At 43.1% G+C, this 18,271-nt stretch overlaps 1 protein-coding gene across 3 annotated transcripts in view; it reads right to left on the reverse strand.

Moving 5' to 3' along the window:
* Positions 1-18,271, reverse strand: part of SMC1B (structural maintenance of chromosomes 1B) — an 896,774-nt gene that overhangs the window by 76,005 nt on the left and 802,498 nt on the right. For 2 of the 3 annotated variants that reach the window (XM_033952101.1, XM_033952100.1), the window contains one exon: positions 1,367-1,518. The exons of the other annotated variant lie outside the window; for it this stretch is intronic. In XM_033952101.1, the coding sequence (XP_033807992.1) occupies positions 1,367-1,518 (152 nt within the window). The remainder of the gene's footprint in view (positions 1-1,366; positions 1,519-18,271) is intronic. 3 annotated transcript variants of the gene reach the window in all.

Below are 18,271 nucleotides of genomic sequence, written 5' to 3' on the forward strand. Positions count from 1 at the left end.
TGAATGGCCTTGTCCCCACAGTAAAGTCTCTGCCGCGAGTTGTCTCCTACTCACTTCCCACTCCTGAAAGCAGCCCTCCTCAGCGTGTTCGCACGTCCAACAGCTCCCTCCTCCCTTCAAGGGTGCAGCAACAGTCCCCCCCATGCAAATCCAGCAGTCCCCTCCCTCTCATGGGTCCAACAGCATCCTACCCTCCCGATGGCTGACGGAAAAAAAAAGCAAGCAAGCAAACAACAAACCTGTGACTCTCCTGGCTGGGTTGGCCCTTTTGCGTTTCCTGGGGCGGGCCTACTAGCCTGTTAGATGTTTCCTGCACACAAGGCTGCTCCAGAACCTTCTTGCTGCTGAGTCCCTCCTTCCGATGTAACTTCTGGCTGGAAGTTACATTGAAAGGAGGAACTCAGTGGCAAGAAGGTTCTGGTCAGAGCAGCCCTGTGTGCAGGAAGTATCTAACAGGCTGGTAGGCCCGCCCTGGGAGATGCGAAGGGGCTGACTCAGCCAGGAGTTGCAGGTTCGTTGATTTTTGTTTGTTTGTTTTTTTGCTGACAGCCATCGGGAGGGTGTGAAGGTGGGGGGGCTGTTGGACTCACAAGGGGAAACTGTTGCTGCACCCACGAAGGGGGGAAGGAGTTGCTTGGGCTACTGGAGGTGGACCAGCTGGAGCTGAAGGGAGACAGTTGCTGGATCTGGTCTGGGGATTGGGGGGAAGGGAAAGAGGTGCTGGGCCCATGTGGTGGGCACAAAATATATGTAAAAAATTAGTTAACTTATAGAAACTCTAAGAACAGTTTCTCTGCTTTGCAGAAAACTAAGAACTGATGTTCCCATGAGCCAATGTTGAACGGGAAGGCACTCGCACATGCGTGGTACAGGCAAGTCTTGGATGATATACAGGCAGTCCATGGATGATGTACAGGCAGTCTCGGTACCCAGTGGTACAGGCAGTCCATGGATGATGTCACCCACATGTGAGAATATCTGCCTGCTTGTCCTTGGATAATCAAACTTTCTACATTGGAACAAAATCCATGAATAATTTTAGCCCAGATACTATACAAAACTTCAAAGTAAAAGTACACATATAGTCTTATGATGTTTGTTATGAGTACAAAGGAACCACAGATATTTTTACCTACTGTGCTTTTGTCGGTAACTATAATGCTCAGCAATCTGAAAATGTGTTATTGCTTTCCTTGATGCACCACCCCCCACAACTGAGAAATACTTCCTCTCAATGTAAGTAAAGCACTTTTAAATCCTCTTTAAGAATAAAGTATTCTTATCAGTTTTGATAATTATATATCCTTTTACTAACTAATATTGTAAATACACAACTGTATGTTTTTTTAAAATCTAGTTACAGTACCTGTGTATAGCAAACACAAGAGCCAGAGCTGCCACTGACTTTTCGCCGCCTGACAAATTGTCCATTGGCATAAAGCGTTTTCCAGGAGCCACACAATTATAACTGATACCCTCCAGATATGGTTCTTCCAGGTTTTCAGGACTAAGAAATGCCTAAAATTATCATGAACACTGCATAATATAATTAAGCACACATCAACTTATAAATAAATTATACAGTATACCAGTAAAAATCAATATAGTGGAATAGTTTCTAAATAGTTTTATTTAAAAAATCAGAAATAGCAGCAACCATGAACTGTTGGCTGAATATAAGCAGTGATTCTTCTGTCATTACATTGTCAACAAAAAGAGAAACTATAGTAATAAATCAACAGCAGAGACACATTTTTATCCTCCAAGCTTTGTTACAGCTTCTCCCAGGTAGGCAGAAGAGCATGCTTAGGGTGTCAATCTTCTCCATAGGATAGTTTCAGTCCTGTGAGGCCTTCAAAGATTATAGGATCCCACCCAGTTCAAACCATAAGACTAAAGCCATTTGTAAAGGACAACGGATTTGGTAAATATAAATGCCTTCTGCCCATAGGGGTGGCTCAGCAAACAAGCTGAAGGGAGACAAGAGGAAGGGTAAAGTGGCCGAAGGAGGTTGATAAAGACATAGCTGAGAGAAATGCTACCAAAACATATTTTCAAGGAAGGCCCTATGATAAATTTGGATTCCAGATCAAAACACTTGACTACTTAACTTCCTTCCTGTTACCACTATAGATCAATAGCTCTCAACCTCATTTTCAGGGCACACCAAGCTAGATGATTTCAGAGGATATCTACAATGAATATGCACGAGATAGATTAGCTTGTAGAATCTTCTTGGTATACAAATCTTTCTCATGGATATTCATTGTAGATAGCCTGAAAATCCAACTGACTGGGTACGTCCCAAAGACTGGGTTAAGAGCATAAGAACAAAAGAATAGCCTTACTGGGCCAGACCAATGGTCCATCCACCCCAGTATCCAGTCTTCAAGGAGGCCAATCTAAGTCACAAATACATGGCAAAAATCCAAATAAGAGCTGCATTCTATGCTACCGATTCAGGGCAAGCAGTGGCTTCCCCCATGTCTGTCTCAATAGCAGACTATGAACATTTCCTCTAGGAACTTGTCCAAATCTTTTTTTAAACTAGCAACATTAACCCTTCTTATCACATCCTCTGGCAATGCATTCCAGAGGATAACTATTCTCTGATTGAAAAAATATTTCCTCCTATTGGGTTTAAAAGAATTACTCTGTAACTTCATTGAGAGTGTCCCCCTAGTCTTTGTAAAACTTTATGCAGCAAAAAAATTGATCCATTTGTACCCGTTCTACACCACTCAGGATTTTGTAGACTTCAATCATATCTCCCCTCAGCCATCTCTTTTCCAAGCTGAAGAGCCCTAACCTCTTTAGTCTTTCCTCATACGAGAGGAGTTTCATCCCCTTTATCATCTTGGTCGCTCTTCTTTGAATCTTTACTAGTGCCACTATATCTTTTTTGAGATAAGGAGAACAGAACTGAACAGAACACTCAAGATGAGGTCACACCATTGATCAGTACATTAGCATTATAACATTCTTAGTCTTGTTTACCATCCCTTTTTTAATAATTTCTAGCATATTGTTTGCTTTTGGGCTACCGCACACATTGGGTTTCAGCTTATTGTCCATGATGACACCCAGATCTTTTTCTTGAGCGCTGACCCCCCAAGGTGGATCCTAGCATCCGATAACTATGATTTGAATTATTCTTCCCAAAGTGTTTCACATTGCATTTGTCCACATTAAATTTCATCTGCTATTTGGACGCCCAATCTTCCAATTTTCTTCCTGCAGTTTTTCACAGTCTACATGCGTTTTAATAACTTTGAACAGTTTAGTGTCATCTGCAAATTTAATCACCTCACTCGTAGTTCCAATTTCCAGATCATTTATAAATAAGTTAAATAGCACCAGTCCCAGTACAGATCCCTGTGGTACACCACTATTTACCCTCCTCCATTGGGAAAAATGGCCATTTAACCATGCCCTCTGTTTTCTGTCCGATAACCAATTATTAATCCACAACAGAACACTGCCTCCTATTCAATGCGCTTTAATTTTCTCAGGAGCCATTCATGAGGAACTTTGTTAAAAGCTTTCTGGAAATCTAGATACACTACATCAACCGGCTCACCTTTATCCACATGTTTATTCACACCTTCAAAGAAGTCAAGCAAATTGGTGAGACAAGACCTCCCTTGGCTGAATCCATGCTGTTTCATTAAATCATGTTTGTCTACATGTGCCACAATTTTATATTTTTATAATTGTTTCTACTAGTTTACCAGGCACTGAGGTCAGGCTTACTGGTCTATAATTCCCCAGATCTCCCCTGGAACCTTTTTTAAAAATTGGCGTAACATTGGCAACCCTCCAATCTTCAGGTACTACAGACAATTTTAGCAACAGGTTACAGATCACTAATAACAGATCAGCATTTTCATGTTTGAGTCATTTCAGTACCCTGATTCATCACTGATTCAGTCCAAGTGATTCATCACTCATTAACTTTCAATTTGGCTTACTATGTCTTCCACATAAACTGAGATTTCTTTCAATTCCTCTGCCTCATCTCCCTTGAAAATCATTTCTGGTTCAGGTAGATCTCTTACATCTTCTTCCATAAAGACTGAAGCAAAAAATTCATTCAGTCTCTCTGCTATGGCCTTATCCTTCCTGAGCGTACCTTTTACTCCTTGGTCATCCAATGGTCCCACAGATTCCCTCACAGGTTTTCCGCTTCTGATGTACCAAAAAAAATTGTTACTATGAGTGTTTGCCTCTTTGGTACTTTGTTCTTCATATTCTTGTTTAGCTTTCTTCATCAATGCTTTACATCTAACTTGCTAGTGCTTATGTCTCTTTTTATTTTCTTTGCTGGGATCCTTTTTTCATTCTTTAAAGGATGTTTTCTTGGCTGTAATAGTCACCTTTTATCTAAAGTAACTAAAACTTACCCCCTCTTTTGCAAAGGTGCACTAAGCTTTTTAGCTAATGTGTGCATGTTATCCTATGGATACATTAGCGGTTAGCACATGTGTTGATTTAGCACACGCTAAAATGCTTAGTGCGCCTTAGTTTTTTAAACCGGGTCATCAGCCAATTTGGATCTCGACTCGGTTTAATATTAAGAAAAGGAAAAATACAACAGAATGAGATGAGAAAAGAACTAAAACAGGAGAGGTAGGAGTAGTTAATTTCCAAAGTGCCTGGTGAACAGAATTGTCTTCAAAGCTATCCTGAATGATAAGAAGGGGCCTAAGCTTCTTAATGAAAGCGGCAAGTTATCCCAGAGATCTATCAATCTGAAGGAGAAAGAATGACTAAATTGCTTAACAGATTTACTTTTATCCCTAAAAGAGGGAAAGGAGAGTTTTAATTTCTGAGAGCTTCTGGCCAGGTGAGATCTACACATATTCCAGTCCAAAGGGACAAGAGTAGTAAAGAAGCCAAATAAAATCTTAAATGCAATACAGATGCTTTTAAATTGAATTCACAAGTGAACTGAGAGCCAGTCTAGTTCTCTGAGCAATGGGGGACAGACACATGGTCAAACTTACTCTTGCCAAAAATGAGTCTGGCAGTGGTATTCTGTATCAGCTGGAGTCTCTGCAGACTAGCCTTGGATAAGCCCACATACATTGAATTGCAGTAGTCCAGACATGCTAGAATGATTGATTGAACCAAGATGGAAAAATGCTTTTGATGAAAATATGCTCGAACTTTCCGCCAAACACAGAGACTGAAAAAACATTTTTTTACAAGAGAATTAACTTGCTTCTTAAATGTGAGTGAAGAATCAATGAGAACGCCTAATACTGAAGAGGAAAACTCAATTTTCAGAGACTCTCCCAAGTCTAAGGGCTTCTTTTATGAAGGTGCGCTAGGGGCTTAACATGCGGAATAGCGCGCGCTAAATTGCCCCGTGCACTAGCTGCTACCGCCTCCTTTTGAGCAGGCGGTAGATTTTCGGCTAGCACGCGCTAATCAGGTGCGTGCGATCAAAACGCTAGTGCACCTTCATAAAAGGAGCCCTAAGTTCACAACAGAAAGAAGGGATTCTAATTTTGGGCCCAACCAACGGAGTTTTGTCTTAGCAGCATTTAACTTCGTCTGAACCATCAGTGCCCAGGACTGTAGTTTAGCAATACAATGGTTAATATTAGATGTCAAGTTAACTAAATCAGGGTCAACCTCAAGTAGTATAAAAATATCATCAGCGCACGTCAGTAATGTATCTTAGGTATTCAGATCATAGTATTTCAATGAGCTCATATAAATGTTAAATAAGATTGGGGATAGTGGGGAGCCCTGGGGAACACTGCAGGAGGCCCACCTAGAATCTGAAGTAAATCCCTCCTTATTAACTGAATAGGAGTGGATAAGAATTTGGAAAACCATTCCAGGACAGTCCAGTCGAGACCAATTTCTGAAAGCAAGAAATAGAAAATGTCGTGGTTAATGACGTCGAAGGCTGCAGATAAATCGAACTGAAGCAGAATAGCATATTTCTTACATGATATTAATTGTTGAATATTAGAGAGCAGAGACCAAAAGTATTTCTGTACTGAAAAGAGTGATGAACCATTTTGTTTGTTTCTTTTTATTCTGAAGAGTCTTCCCAGTCCAGGTTATCCCAACTCCTTTGATTTGTAATAGAGGTTACAACTAGAAACTCGTCAATTTCTTTCCATTAGATACCACTGGTACTCAAATAGTGCAATTCTTTTCTCCTTGCCGCCATTAGTCCAGTGGTGAATGTGGGCAATGGCTACCCCTGGGATAATTAAACAAAGAGACATGATGCCCAGGCTGGGCAGAATCTCATACCACATAACCATAGTATATCAAATTTTAATAAACAATGTTGCTAAACCTCTAATGTGTTTTCAGAGAACAGCATGATAGAAGTCCTCACAAAAGGGTGATATCACAGCATCTCAAAAAAGATAATAGAATTTAAAAAAGGTACAGAAAAGGGCAACAAAAATGCTAAAAGGAATGGGTTTGACATTCCTATGCAGAAAGGCTAAAGTGGCTAGATCTTTCAGCCTGGAGAAGGGATGGCTCATAGGAGATATGATAGAAGTCTATAAATTACTGAGCTGAGTGGAAGGGGGAGATGTGAATTGCTTGTTTACTCTTTCCAAAAATAGTAGGACTAGGGAACAGACAATAAAGCTACTAAGTAATAGATTTAAAACAAACTGGAGAAAATATTTCTTCACTCAGCATGTAATTAAACTCTGGAATTAATTGCCAGAGAATGTAATAAAAGCAGTTAGAAAAGAAAACAAGATGCTAGGAATTATTTTAAAAAGGGATGGTTAACAAGACTAAAGATATTATAATGCCTCTGTATCGCTCCATGGTGCGACCTCACTTGGAGTATTGCATTAAATTCTGGTCTCCTTATCTCAAGAAAGATATAGTGGCACTAGAAAAGGTTCAAGGAAGAGCGACCAAAATGACAAAGGGGATGGAACTTCTCTCGTATGAGGAAAGACAAAAAAGGTTAGAGCTCTTCAAAAGAGAAGGCTGAGGGGAAATTTGATTGAAGTCTACAAAATCCTGAGTGGAGTAGAATGGGAGAGATCACCCAAGGAAAGAGACTTGGGAGTACTTGTAGACAAGTCAATGAAATAGTCCGCACAATGCACAGTGGCGGCGAAGAGGGCAAACAGAATGCTAGGAATGATTAAGAAGGGGATCACAAACAGATGTGAAAAGGTTATCATGCCGTTGTACCAGGCCATAGTACACCCTCACCTGGAATACTGCGTCTAACACTGTTCGCTGTATATGAAAAAGGACATAGTACTACTGGAAAGAGTCCAGAGAAGAGTGACAAAAATGGTTAAGGGGCTGGAGGAGTTGCCATACAATGAGAGGCTAGAGAAACTGGGTCTCTTCTCACTTGAAACAAGAAGACTGAGACGGGACATGATCGAAACATTCAAGATATTGAAGGGAATTGACTTAGTAGACAAAGAGAAATTGTTCACCCTCTCCAAGGTGAAGAAAACGAGGGCACTCGCTAAAGTTAAAAGGGAATAGATTCCGTACAAATGTAAGGAAGTTCTTCACCCAGAGTAGTAGAAATCTGGAATGCTCTTCCAGAGGCTGTTATAGGAGAAAGCATCCCTTCAGGGATTCAAGAAAAGGTTGGATAAGTTCCTCCTGGAACAGAACATATGCAGGTAAGGCTAGACTCAAATAGGGCACTGGTCCTTGACCTAAGGGCCGCTGCATGAGTAGACTGCTGGGCCACGATGGACCACTGGTCTGACCCAGCAGTGGCAAATCTTATGTTCTTATAGTACAAGTGGATCAATTTTTCACTCCGTTAAAAATTACAAAGACTAGGGGACACTTGACATGACAATGAAGCTGTCGGCACAATGTGCAGTGGCCGCCAAGACAGCGAATAGAATGCTAGATATAATCAAGAAGGGTATTACAACCAGAACGAAAGAAGTTATCCTGCCGTTGTTTCGGGCGATGGTGCGTCCGCATCTGGAGTACTATGTCCAATATTGGTCGCCGTACCTTAAGAAGGATATGGTGATACTCGAGAGGGTTCAGAGGAGAGCGACACATTTGATAAAGGGTATGGAAAACCTTTCATACACTGAGAGACTGAAAAAACTGGGGCTCTTTTCCCTGGAAAAGAGAAGACTAAGAGGGGACATGATTGAGACCTATAAGATCATGAAGGGCATAGAGAAAGTGGAGAGGGACAGATTCTTCAAACTCTCAAAAACTACAAGAACGAGAGGGCATTTGGAAAAGTTGAAAGAGGACAGATTCAAAACCAATGCTAGGAAGTTTTTCTTCATCCAACGGGTGGTGGACACCTGGAATGCACTTCCAGAGGGCGTGATAGGACAGAGTACGGTATTAGGGTTCAAGAAGGGATTGGACAATTTTCTGAAGGAAAAGGGGATAGAAGGGTATAGATAGAGGACTACTATACAGGTCCTGGGCCTGTTGGGCCACCGCGAAAGCGGGCTGCTGGGCACGATGGACCTATGGTCTGACCCAGCAGAGGCACTTCTTATGTTCTTGATGAAACTGCGTAGCTGGTTTTAAGAAAGGTTTGGACAAATTCCTTGAGAAAAAAATCCATAGTCTGTTATTAAGACATGGTGGAAGCCTCTGCTTGTTCTGGATCGGTAGCATGGGATGTTGTTACTTTTTGGTTTCTGGCCAGGTACTAGTGACCTGGATTGGCCACCGTGAGAATGGGCTGATGCGATTCTGTATAGGACGCTCGTGTGCAATTCTCAAAAGCCACTTAGGTGGTTGCTGAGGCTGGGCGTCCTATACAGAATCAGTCCCTCAGTCTGTCCCAGTATGTCCTTATCACAGAGCACAAGACTGAAGCATTGCAAGCAATTATTATATTTCGCCACATCTCCAAAAATTGCATTGGCTACCAGTCGCCTTCAGAGTACAGTATAAAGCAGTAATGATTTGTCAACAATTCTTGTATGGAAACATTCCAGAATTGTTTAAAAATAATATACTTAGTTATACACCAAAAAGATCATTGCGTTCTGAGAATTTAGCTTTACTGAAGATGACTATGAATCCAAGGCTTGTTGAGACTGGTAAAATGACTTTCTGTTGTGCAGGAGTTAAGATATGGAACTCTCTGTTGGGTCAGATAAGAAATTGTCCTGAAAGGAGCATGTTTAGAAAATTACTTAAGACACCATTATTTGTAGATGCCTTTCGCTAGCCAATAATTTTCTTCTCTGGCAGAGTTGATGAGCAACTCATGACCTTTATTATGCAAAGCTATGGTATTTTGTAGCTATGATTTCTGAGGATTGTTTGCATGTTTATTCTATTATGTCTCTGTTTTAAAATCATTTATGTAAACGGTATAGAAATTTTTTAAAATAAATAAATGGGAGGATTTTGTGAGGACTAGTATGCTGTTGAAGAAGATAAAATTAATTTTCTTTTCTTGAGTTCCTGCAGACCAGTCCAGATTAGTGGCTATATGTATGTCTACAAGTAGGTGAACACTGAGAACTAATGAACTGTGACATCATTATAAAAGTATACTGTGCAGACTAATTTTAACCAGTATTTCTCTAACAAAGCAATAAGGAGCAAGATTCCCCAAAACTAAAGAAACCAGGAGCCCAAAGAAAACAAAACTTGAAGTCAATCACAAAACAATTAGAATTTAAATATCAAAAGGAAAATCCTTGAAAAACATTAACAGAAAATATACCAATCTAAAGCAAACTGGCTCCCCATTTAAGAACACGCTGGTTCCTTGTTCTTTTTCCTCTTGGATCCCGGTACTGGATTCTGGAAAGCTACCAGGCAGTGTGCAAAAACACAACTTTGGCGTGCCTTCAAAAAGTTTAAAGCCCTGCTGGTTATAATAATGTTAGGAAAAACAAAGTCAGAACAGCATAGTTCTCCAAGAATAATAAGGCTTTATTCAACAATGAAGTTGTGTTCATCAATGTAGCCAATGTTCAAAATTCAAAAGTAAAAACAAACACAAACAGTTCATTTGGCTTAGCTACTAAGTCAGCACGAGGCTGGACAAACCCTTTCCTCAGGGTAAGTATTTATCAGTCTCTCACCAGTTTCTTCCACACCAAGAGGAAAACAATAATTGGTAAGTTTGCACTGGTTATAAAAGTCAATTTGTCCTGATAAGCACACTGTGCCTGCCTGAGTTTAAACAGGCTTCCCCTACCAACTCAAGCAAACTGGCGGGGGTGGGGAGTTGTTGAATCCACTAAACAAAATTGCCAGAAAATGGCCCCCACATTGCCAATCCTTAGGATCTTCTGTGGATTCAGCCCCAACTCCCACTGACACAATCAGCGGCTAAACTCTCCCCAGCAAAGGGAAAAAAAAACACAGTTCAGTCTTTTCCAACAAGGTAGAGGTTCTCCGTGGGGAGCTTAGCAAATCTCACCCACACACAGCCAGCACTAAGTCCTACATTCATCAAACACAATGCAGTTCAAAAAGGGGGAAAAAAAAACAACTTAACTCTCCTCCATGCAGACTTCCTAAGGTTCCAAGGCAATGTCCATAGCTTCCTCTTACTGTGAGCAATCTGGCAGGCTTGCCAGTGGGGAATCATCCAAATTTCTCATCTCAATCTCATTCCCCTGTATGAACTCTGGAGCACCTGGCCATGTGTCTCCTTCCTCTGCTGGGTCAGGACTGCCTCCCCTCAGCTTGCTCTGCTCAGTTTGTCCTGCTCTCAGAAAGCCATGCCCTAACCTGAGTGGGGGATGGGCTGGCTTTTGCTTCTGCTGAGCCTTCTCCTGCTGCTCAATTAACTTCAGCAGGTGAGTGCCCAAAGGGCTAAAATCCTGTCTCCTAGGTTGTGCTTTACTGGGAGCTACTCTAAGCTTAGAGGAGTGAGTGTTCTCATCCTGCTCCCCCTCCTCCCAGGGCTCCTGCTCTTGGGCACTCTCATTAGAGACAAAGTCTTGTTGCCTACTAGTAGAAGAGCTGCTGTATTGATCAGCTCTCTTCAAGGTTAGGTTTTTTTGTCTTTTAACTGGAGCAAGACTAGCTGCAGTTCTGGGCTTGTGACAATACGCAGTATATATTGTGAGCCTGCCGGTGCCGGGTTTTGCAAATGGCCACCGACCAGGGCTCAACAAATACCGAACTCGACATGCCTTCAAAAGAAGTTGAAGGTCCTGCTGGTTCTTAAGAGTAAAATAAAGCAAAAGGTCAGAAACAATAAAGCTTTTCAATAAACTTGAGTCCAACTTTATTTCCCAAGTAGCAACTGCTACAGTTTAGTCTTTGAATTCAAACACAAACAGAAAATACGGGCTTACAAAAACATAGCCCACACCTTTCTTGCAGGTAAGTGTCCATATGGTTCTATTGTAGCATTGCCCTATTAGTCCCACAGTCAAAAGGGCAAAATAAGGCTACAAAAACTACCCAGCCTTTATACTGGTTCTTCACTAGGTTTTTAAACAGTTTAGAACATGTTGCCTAGGCCCGGTTTTTTAACAGGCCTTCCCCAGCCAACTTAACAAGCTGGTGGGGGAGGGGAGTAGCTGAATCCACTATATTTAAACTTGCCAAAATTGGCCCCACAATCCCACCCTGAGGATCTTGTGTGGATTCTCCCCACTACTATCCCTACACACAACCAGCAATACAGTCCCACACCAACAGCAAAAAGGCAAAAGTAAAAATGCAGAAAAGCACACTCCTTTCAATGTCCCAAAAATTAAGGCTCCAACTCCAGCCGTGAGCTTAGCACTGCTCAAACTTGTGCTTTCAGACAGTCCAAAAGAAAACTTCACAATTCAAACGCACACAGTCAGGAAATTCACCTAGCTCTCGTCCATGTGGATTTCTTCAGGTTCCATGGAGGTATCCATCAGCTCTATGGCATCCTGGCTGGCTGGCTGGTTTGCCTCAGGGACAGTAGTTGCATCCAGCATTTCAATATCCTGATTCTGTGGGGATTCAGGAGACCAGTCCCTCGAGCCTCCTTCCTGGGCTGACCCAGGGTAGACTGAATTGTTCTTTCTCAGCTCAGCTTCTAAAGCCCTGAACTGGACACACCCTAACCTGTGAGAGGGAAGGGCAACCTGCTGCTTCTGCTGAGTTTTCCTTTGGGCCTTAATTGGACCCAGCAGTTGTGCATTACCTGAGTTCTGAGTCTGCCTCTTAGGCTGTCCTTTTTTGTAAGGCACCTCCTGCTGCTCCAGGCTGTTCTCCCACTCATCTTCCCCTCCCCAGGGTTCTGTAACATGGTGGTTCAATTAGAACTCAGACCCTATCTGTCTGTCTGAGTTTAACCTGTCACACTGGTTAGCCCTTTTCAGGGTAAGGGTTGGATTATGAGGAGATTTACCTGGCACAAGCTTAGCCTTAAGGCTGGGGTTGTGACAATATAGATTTTGCGACTCAGTGACTGTGTCCTTAAAAAGGGGCCATGTGTGCTTTAGCATTTTTACAGTGCTTATCCTCTTCTTAATCTTCTTCCCCACCTTGAATTTCATCCCTTTGTAATTCACTTTTCGGAAGTTCAGTGCCATGGCCATCGTTCTGGATCAATGTTTTGCACATGTGTCCAGGTTGAAGCAGATCATATTGTGATCACTGCTTCCCAGTGTCGCTTCTACTTTTACACCTTGCGCCGGTCCTCGTAGTTCATTTAGAATTAAGTCCAGAATTGCATGTCCTCTCATATTTTCCTTGATAAGTTGTTCCAGGAAACAATCGCCTACAGCATCCAGGAACTTGGTCTCCCTACAGCAGCCGGAGGTGCCTAGGTTCCAGTCTATCCCCAGATAATTGAAGTCACCCATGATAACTGCGTTGCTTCCCTTGAAGTTCAGTTTAATCTTGTCCGTCATTTTTCCATCAATTTCTACGGACTGCCCTGGGGGTCAGTAGTAGATATCGATCTTCGTTTACGTTCCATTTGTTCCCAGAATTTTCACCCATAGGGACTCTACCTTATTTTTGTTTCCGGTGTGTTCTCTCCGGTAGACTCAATTCCATCTTTGATGTATAGGGCAATACCCCCACCTTTTTGACCCACTCTGTCTCTGCGGTATAGCTTGTATCCTGATAGCACAGTGTCTCAGACGTTTTCCTCATTCCACCATGTTTCCGTGACACCGATGATGTCAAGGTTATCTTTTTGTGCCATAGCTTCCAATTCCCCCATCTTATTCCTTAGGCTCCTTGCGTTCGTGTATATACACTTGAGTTTGTGGCCTGTTACTTTCTTGCATTTCCTTTCCTCTTGTGTCCCTTTCAATCCGTCAAGATTTCTGTCTTGCCTATGATCCAGTAAGTCTTCCTCGCTATCTTCCTGCACGATATCCTCTGGGTATACCAGTTCCTGAACCATCGACTCTTGGTCGACTGTCGGCTTTCCCCTTCTTCCTAGTTTAAAAACTTCTCAATTTCTCTCTTGATGTTGTTTGCAAGTAGCCTCATTCCGTCTCCGCTGAGGTGGAGTCCATCCTTCCTGAACAGCTTGCTCTTCCCCCAGAATGTCGTCCAGTTGCGCATGAAGTGGAATCCTTCTTCCTCACACCAGCATCTCATCCATATGTTGACTGCTTGAAGCTCCGTCTGCCTCTTCTCGTCTTCCCTGGGTACTGGCAAGATCTCTGAGAACGCTACCCTCAGCGTTCTGGTCTTCAGCTTCTCTCCTAGCATCCTGTCAATGTGACTCACTATATCTTCTACCTTGGCTCCCGGTAGACAGGTCATCAGCTGATCCTGACTTCCTCCCTCTATGTGGCTGTCAAATTGTCTGATGATGGAGTTCCTCATGATGATTGCTGTCCTCTCTATATTCTCTTGCCTTTCTAGCTGCAGGTCCATTTCCCTGGTGTATGACCATCTCTCCAGTTGTAGGTCTGTGTCCTCTGTGCACTTCCATCTTCCCTCACCTAGCATTGGCTTGCACCAGACTCGTCTTCCTTGTGGTTGTCCTCCAGGTGGTCTTCAATCACTGTAGGTATCATGGCAGCTCCACTGTTGTTGGTGATTTTCCATGGCATCTCTGTATGTCTGTTCCATGAACTTCTCTAACTCCCTGACTTCTTCCTCAACGGTTTCTTCTGTCATGAAGTTTTCTGCCTCTCTGTCCTCTTCCACTGCTCGAAGTGTTTCTAGTTCCAGTATTCTGCCCTCCAGGAGTCTGACTTGCTTCTTCAGGCCCTCCAGTTCCTCGCATCGAGTTCATACATAAGACCGCCTCCCAGAGGGGAGGTAATCATACATATGCAAACAGTGCAGAAAACTGGGTAGCTCAACATCCTGCTTCTGTCTGCTTCATCCTTTGCTGTCCACTTGACGGTCTGTCATCTGAAGTGGCTTCTCCTTGTGTAGGAATCTGTGTAGTATCCTCGGTGTTACTGTGAAGTCCTTTTCTTGATTTTAAACCTGCTGCTTGTGTGTGTTCTCTGTTTCTGCTGTGATTGCCCTCTGCTACTACTGTGTTTGTTTATCTACACTGTTGCCCTTGTGGTACTTGCCTGTGTAGGTGTCCTTCCTTAGTATTTCTTCAATGCGCGCCGAACGGCTTAGCGGCTTTGGCCCCTCACCTTTTAAGGAGGAGCTCCGGTGGATGATGTCGGGGTGGAGCTACCTCTCGCCGATGCCCCTTGCTCTCTCCTGCCTTCTCTTGCTCTTTCTTTCCCTCTCCTATTCTCTTATCTGCTTTTCTCTCCTTCTCCTTTCCTACCTCCTGCTTGCCTGCCCAAGCCTGTTTAACTGAGCTCTGTTGGCTCCTCCCCTTTTAAGCAGGAGCTCTGGTGGATGATGTTGGGGGTGGGCGGAGCTACCTCTCGCCAATTTCCCTTGCTTTCTCCTGCCTTCTCTTGCTCCTTCTTCCCCTCTCCTGTTCTCCTCTGCTTTTCTCTCCTTTTTTCCTGCCTCCAACAGAATTACATATAAAATATTACTCCACACATTAAAAACAAACTCCCCCGACTTTATAAACCGACTATTTATCCCTACACACACCATCTAGATCACTCTGATTGCAATCCCACCATCTACTTACAATACCTGAAATCGGAGAGTTATTGCAAAAACTTGCAAACCTGACAATCAGAACTGGACAGATACCGGACGACTGGAGGATAGCGAACGTCACCCCAATTTTCAAAAAAGGATCGAGAGGGGAACCGGGCAACTATAGACCTGTGAGTCTTACGTCTGTCCCCGGCAAGATGGTTGAAGCACTGATCAAGGATAGCATGGTCCGGCACTTGGACGCACACGACTTGATGAAACCCAGTCAACATGGATTCAGGAAAGGGAAATCATGTTTGACGAATTTACTCCAATTTTTTGAGACCGTGAACGAGAAAATTGATAGTGGGAAGCCGGTGGACATAATATACTTGGACTTCCAGAAAGCGTTCGACAAAGTTCCACACGAAAGACTTCTCAGGAAACTACAAAGCCATGGCATAGAGGGGGATATACAAAGATGGATAGGCAAATGGCTGGGAAACCGAAAGCAGAGAGTGGGCATAAATGGGAAGTTCTCCGACTGGGAGAAAGTGACTAGTGGTGTACCCCAGGGCTCGGTACTTGGGCCGATCCTTTTTAATATTTATATCAATGACCTGGAGGAAGGAACATCCAGTGAGATCATCAAGTTTGCAGACGATACAAAACTATGCCGGGCGATCAGATCGCAGGAGGATAGAGAGAAACTCCAGAGCGACTTGTGTCGGTTAGAAACATGGGCGGAGAAATGGCAGATGAAGTTCAATGTGGAGAAATGCAAGGTAATGCATTTAGGCAATAAGAATAAGGAATACGAGTATACAATGTCAGGTGCAACTCTGGGGAAGAGTGAACAAGAAAAGGACCTGGGTGTACTGATAGATAGGACCCTGAAGCCGTCGGCACAATGCGCGGCAGCGGCAAAGGCGGCAAATAGAATGCTGGGCATGATAAAGAAAGGAATCTCAAGTAGATCGGAGAAAGTTATAGTGCCGCTTTATAGGGCAATGGTCAGACCACACTTGGAATACTGAGTCCAACATTGGTCTCCCTACCTAAAGAAGGATATAAAACTGCTGGAGAGGGTGCAGAGACGAGCAACAAAACTGGTGAAGGGTATGGAGAAACTGGAATACGAGGACAGACTTATAACACTAGGATTGTTTTCCCTTGAGAAAAGGAGACTGCGTGGGGATATGATCGAGACCTTCAAAATACTGAAAGGAATCGACAAAATAGAGCAGAGAAGATTATTTACATTGTCCAATTTGACACGGACTAGAGGACATGTAATGAAGCTAAGGGGGGACAGGTTCAGGACTAATGTCAGGAAGTTCTGCTTCACTCAGAGAGTGGTTGACACCTGGAATGCCCTCCCAGATGAGATTATTGCGGAATCGACCGTCCTAGGCTTCAAGAGCAAACTAGATGCATATCTCCTTAAGAGAGGCATATAAGGATATGGTGGACTATAAATTATGACACGTGTACACCTGGCAGGGCCTCCGCGTGTGCGGATCGCCGGACTTGATGGACCGAAGGTCTGATCCGGAGATGGCAGTTCTTATGTTCTTACCTTCTCTTTGCCACATAAATTATGAACCAACCCAATCCTCTATTTTTTTTCTGTAACAGCCCCCTTACTCTGGAATTCTATTCCAACCCACATAAGAGAAGAAAACAAATTTACCACTTCAAATCAAAACTGAAAACCTTCCTATTCACTGATGCTTTTGAACTCTAAAACCTTACCTTCCGGGCCCAGCTCAGACAAGATCTCCCCTGCCCCTGTCTTACTATCCTATATATATTCTATGGATTTCCCCCCCTTTATCCTTCTAACTCCTTTCACTAACATTTAAAACCCAACAAAATAACCAGCCAGAATTCATTGATCGACTTCTTATTCCATATAATTCCTCTAAGACTCTTCGATCTTAGGCTCATAATCTTCTTTCTATCCTGTCATTAAAATATATAAACACAATGAGGTCGACCATCTTTACAGTGACTGCTCCCTCTCTATGGAGTTTTATCCCGGCTTATTTACACAAAGAATCAATTCTTAGTCAATTCAAGACAAAGCTGAAAACATTTTTATTTCTTGATGCCTTTGAGACCTAACTGCCCTTGTTAGGCCTTCCTACTGTTTTTTTCCCTATTCATTCCATTTTACTTTGAAAATTGTAGTTCTTGCCTTCTTACCTTCTGTTCCTGTTTGTCAAGGTTTTAATGTCTTTGAATGTAGTAGTCATCCCTAGAGATACCTTGTAATTTTAAGTTTGGATTTTAGCCAATGAATGTTTTTATGATTTTGTACACCGCTTAAAAGTCTGATTAGGCAGTATAAGAAATTTTAAATAAACCTGAAAGCAATGTTACTTACCGTAACAGTTGTTATCCAGGGACAGCAGGCAGCTATTCTCACTAGTGGGTGATGTCATCCAACGGAGCCCCGATATGGACATCTCACAAGCATACTTGCTTGTAGAAACTTTTAGAAGTTTCGAGTTGCCCACACCGCGCATGCGCGAGTGCCTTCCCGCCCGATGCACAGGGCGTGTCTCCTCAGTTCAGATAGCTAGCAGAGAAGCCAACCCAGGGGAGGTGGGTGGGACGTGAGAATAGCTGCCTGCTGTCCCTGGATAACAACTGTTACGGTAAGTAACATTGCTTTATCCCAGGACAAGCAGGCAGGTATTCTCACTAGTGGGTGACCTCCAAGCTTACCACAATGGGATGGTGGGAGAGTTGGCAACTTAGGAGAACAAATTTTGTAACACTGTTTGGCCAAACTGTCCATCCTGTCTGGAGAAGGTATCCAGACAATAGTGTGAGGTGAAGGTATGAACCAAGGACCAAGTGGCAGCTTTACAAATCTCCTCAATCAGTGTCTATCTGAGGAAAGCTACAGAGGCTGCCATTGCTCTGACCTTATGAGCTGTGACTTTACTGTGAAGGGGTAATCCAGCCTGGGCATAGCAGAAAGAAATACAAGCCGCCATCCAGTTGGAGATGGTGCGCTTAGAGATAGGGTGTCCCAACTTGTTCGGATCAAAGGAGATGAAAAGTTGAGGAGCAGTTCTGCGAGGCTTGGTGCGTTCCAAGTAGAAAGCCAAAGCACGCTTACAGTCCAGAGTGTGAAGAGCTGATTCTCCAGGATGAGAATGCGGCTTCGGAAAAAACACCGGAAGAACAATGGATTGATTCAGATGAAATTCCGAGACCACCTTGGGGAGGAATTTGGGATGAGTGCGAAGGACCACCTTGTCATGATGAAACACTGTAAAGGGCGGATCCGCAACCAATGCTTGAAGTT

Source organism: Geotrypetes seraphini, chromosome 7 (assembly GCF_902459505.1).
Source record: "Geotrypetes seraphini chromosome 7, aGeoSer1.1, whole genome shotgun sequence".
Taxonomy (NCBI): Eukaryota; Metazoa; Chordata; class Amphibia; order Gymnophiona; family Dermophiidae; genus Geotrypetes; species Geotrypetes seraphini.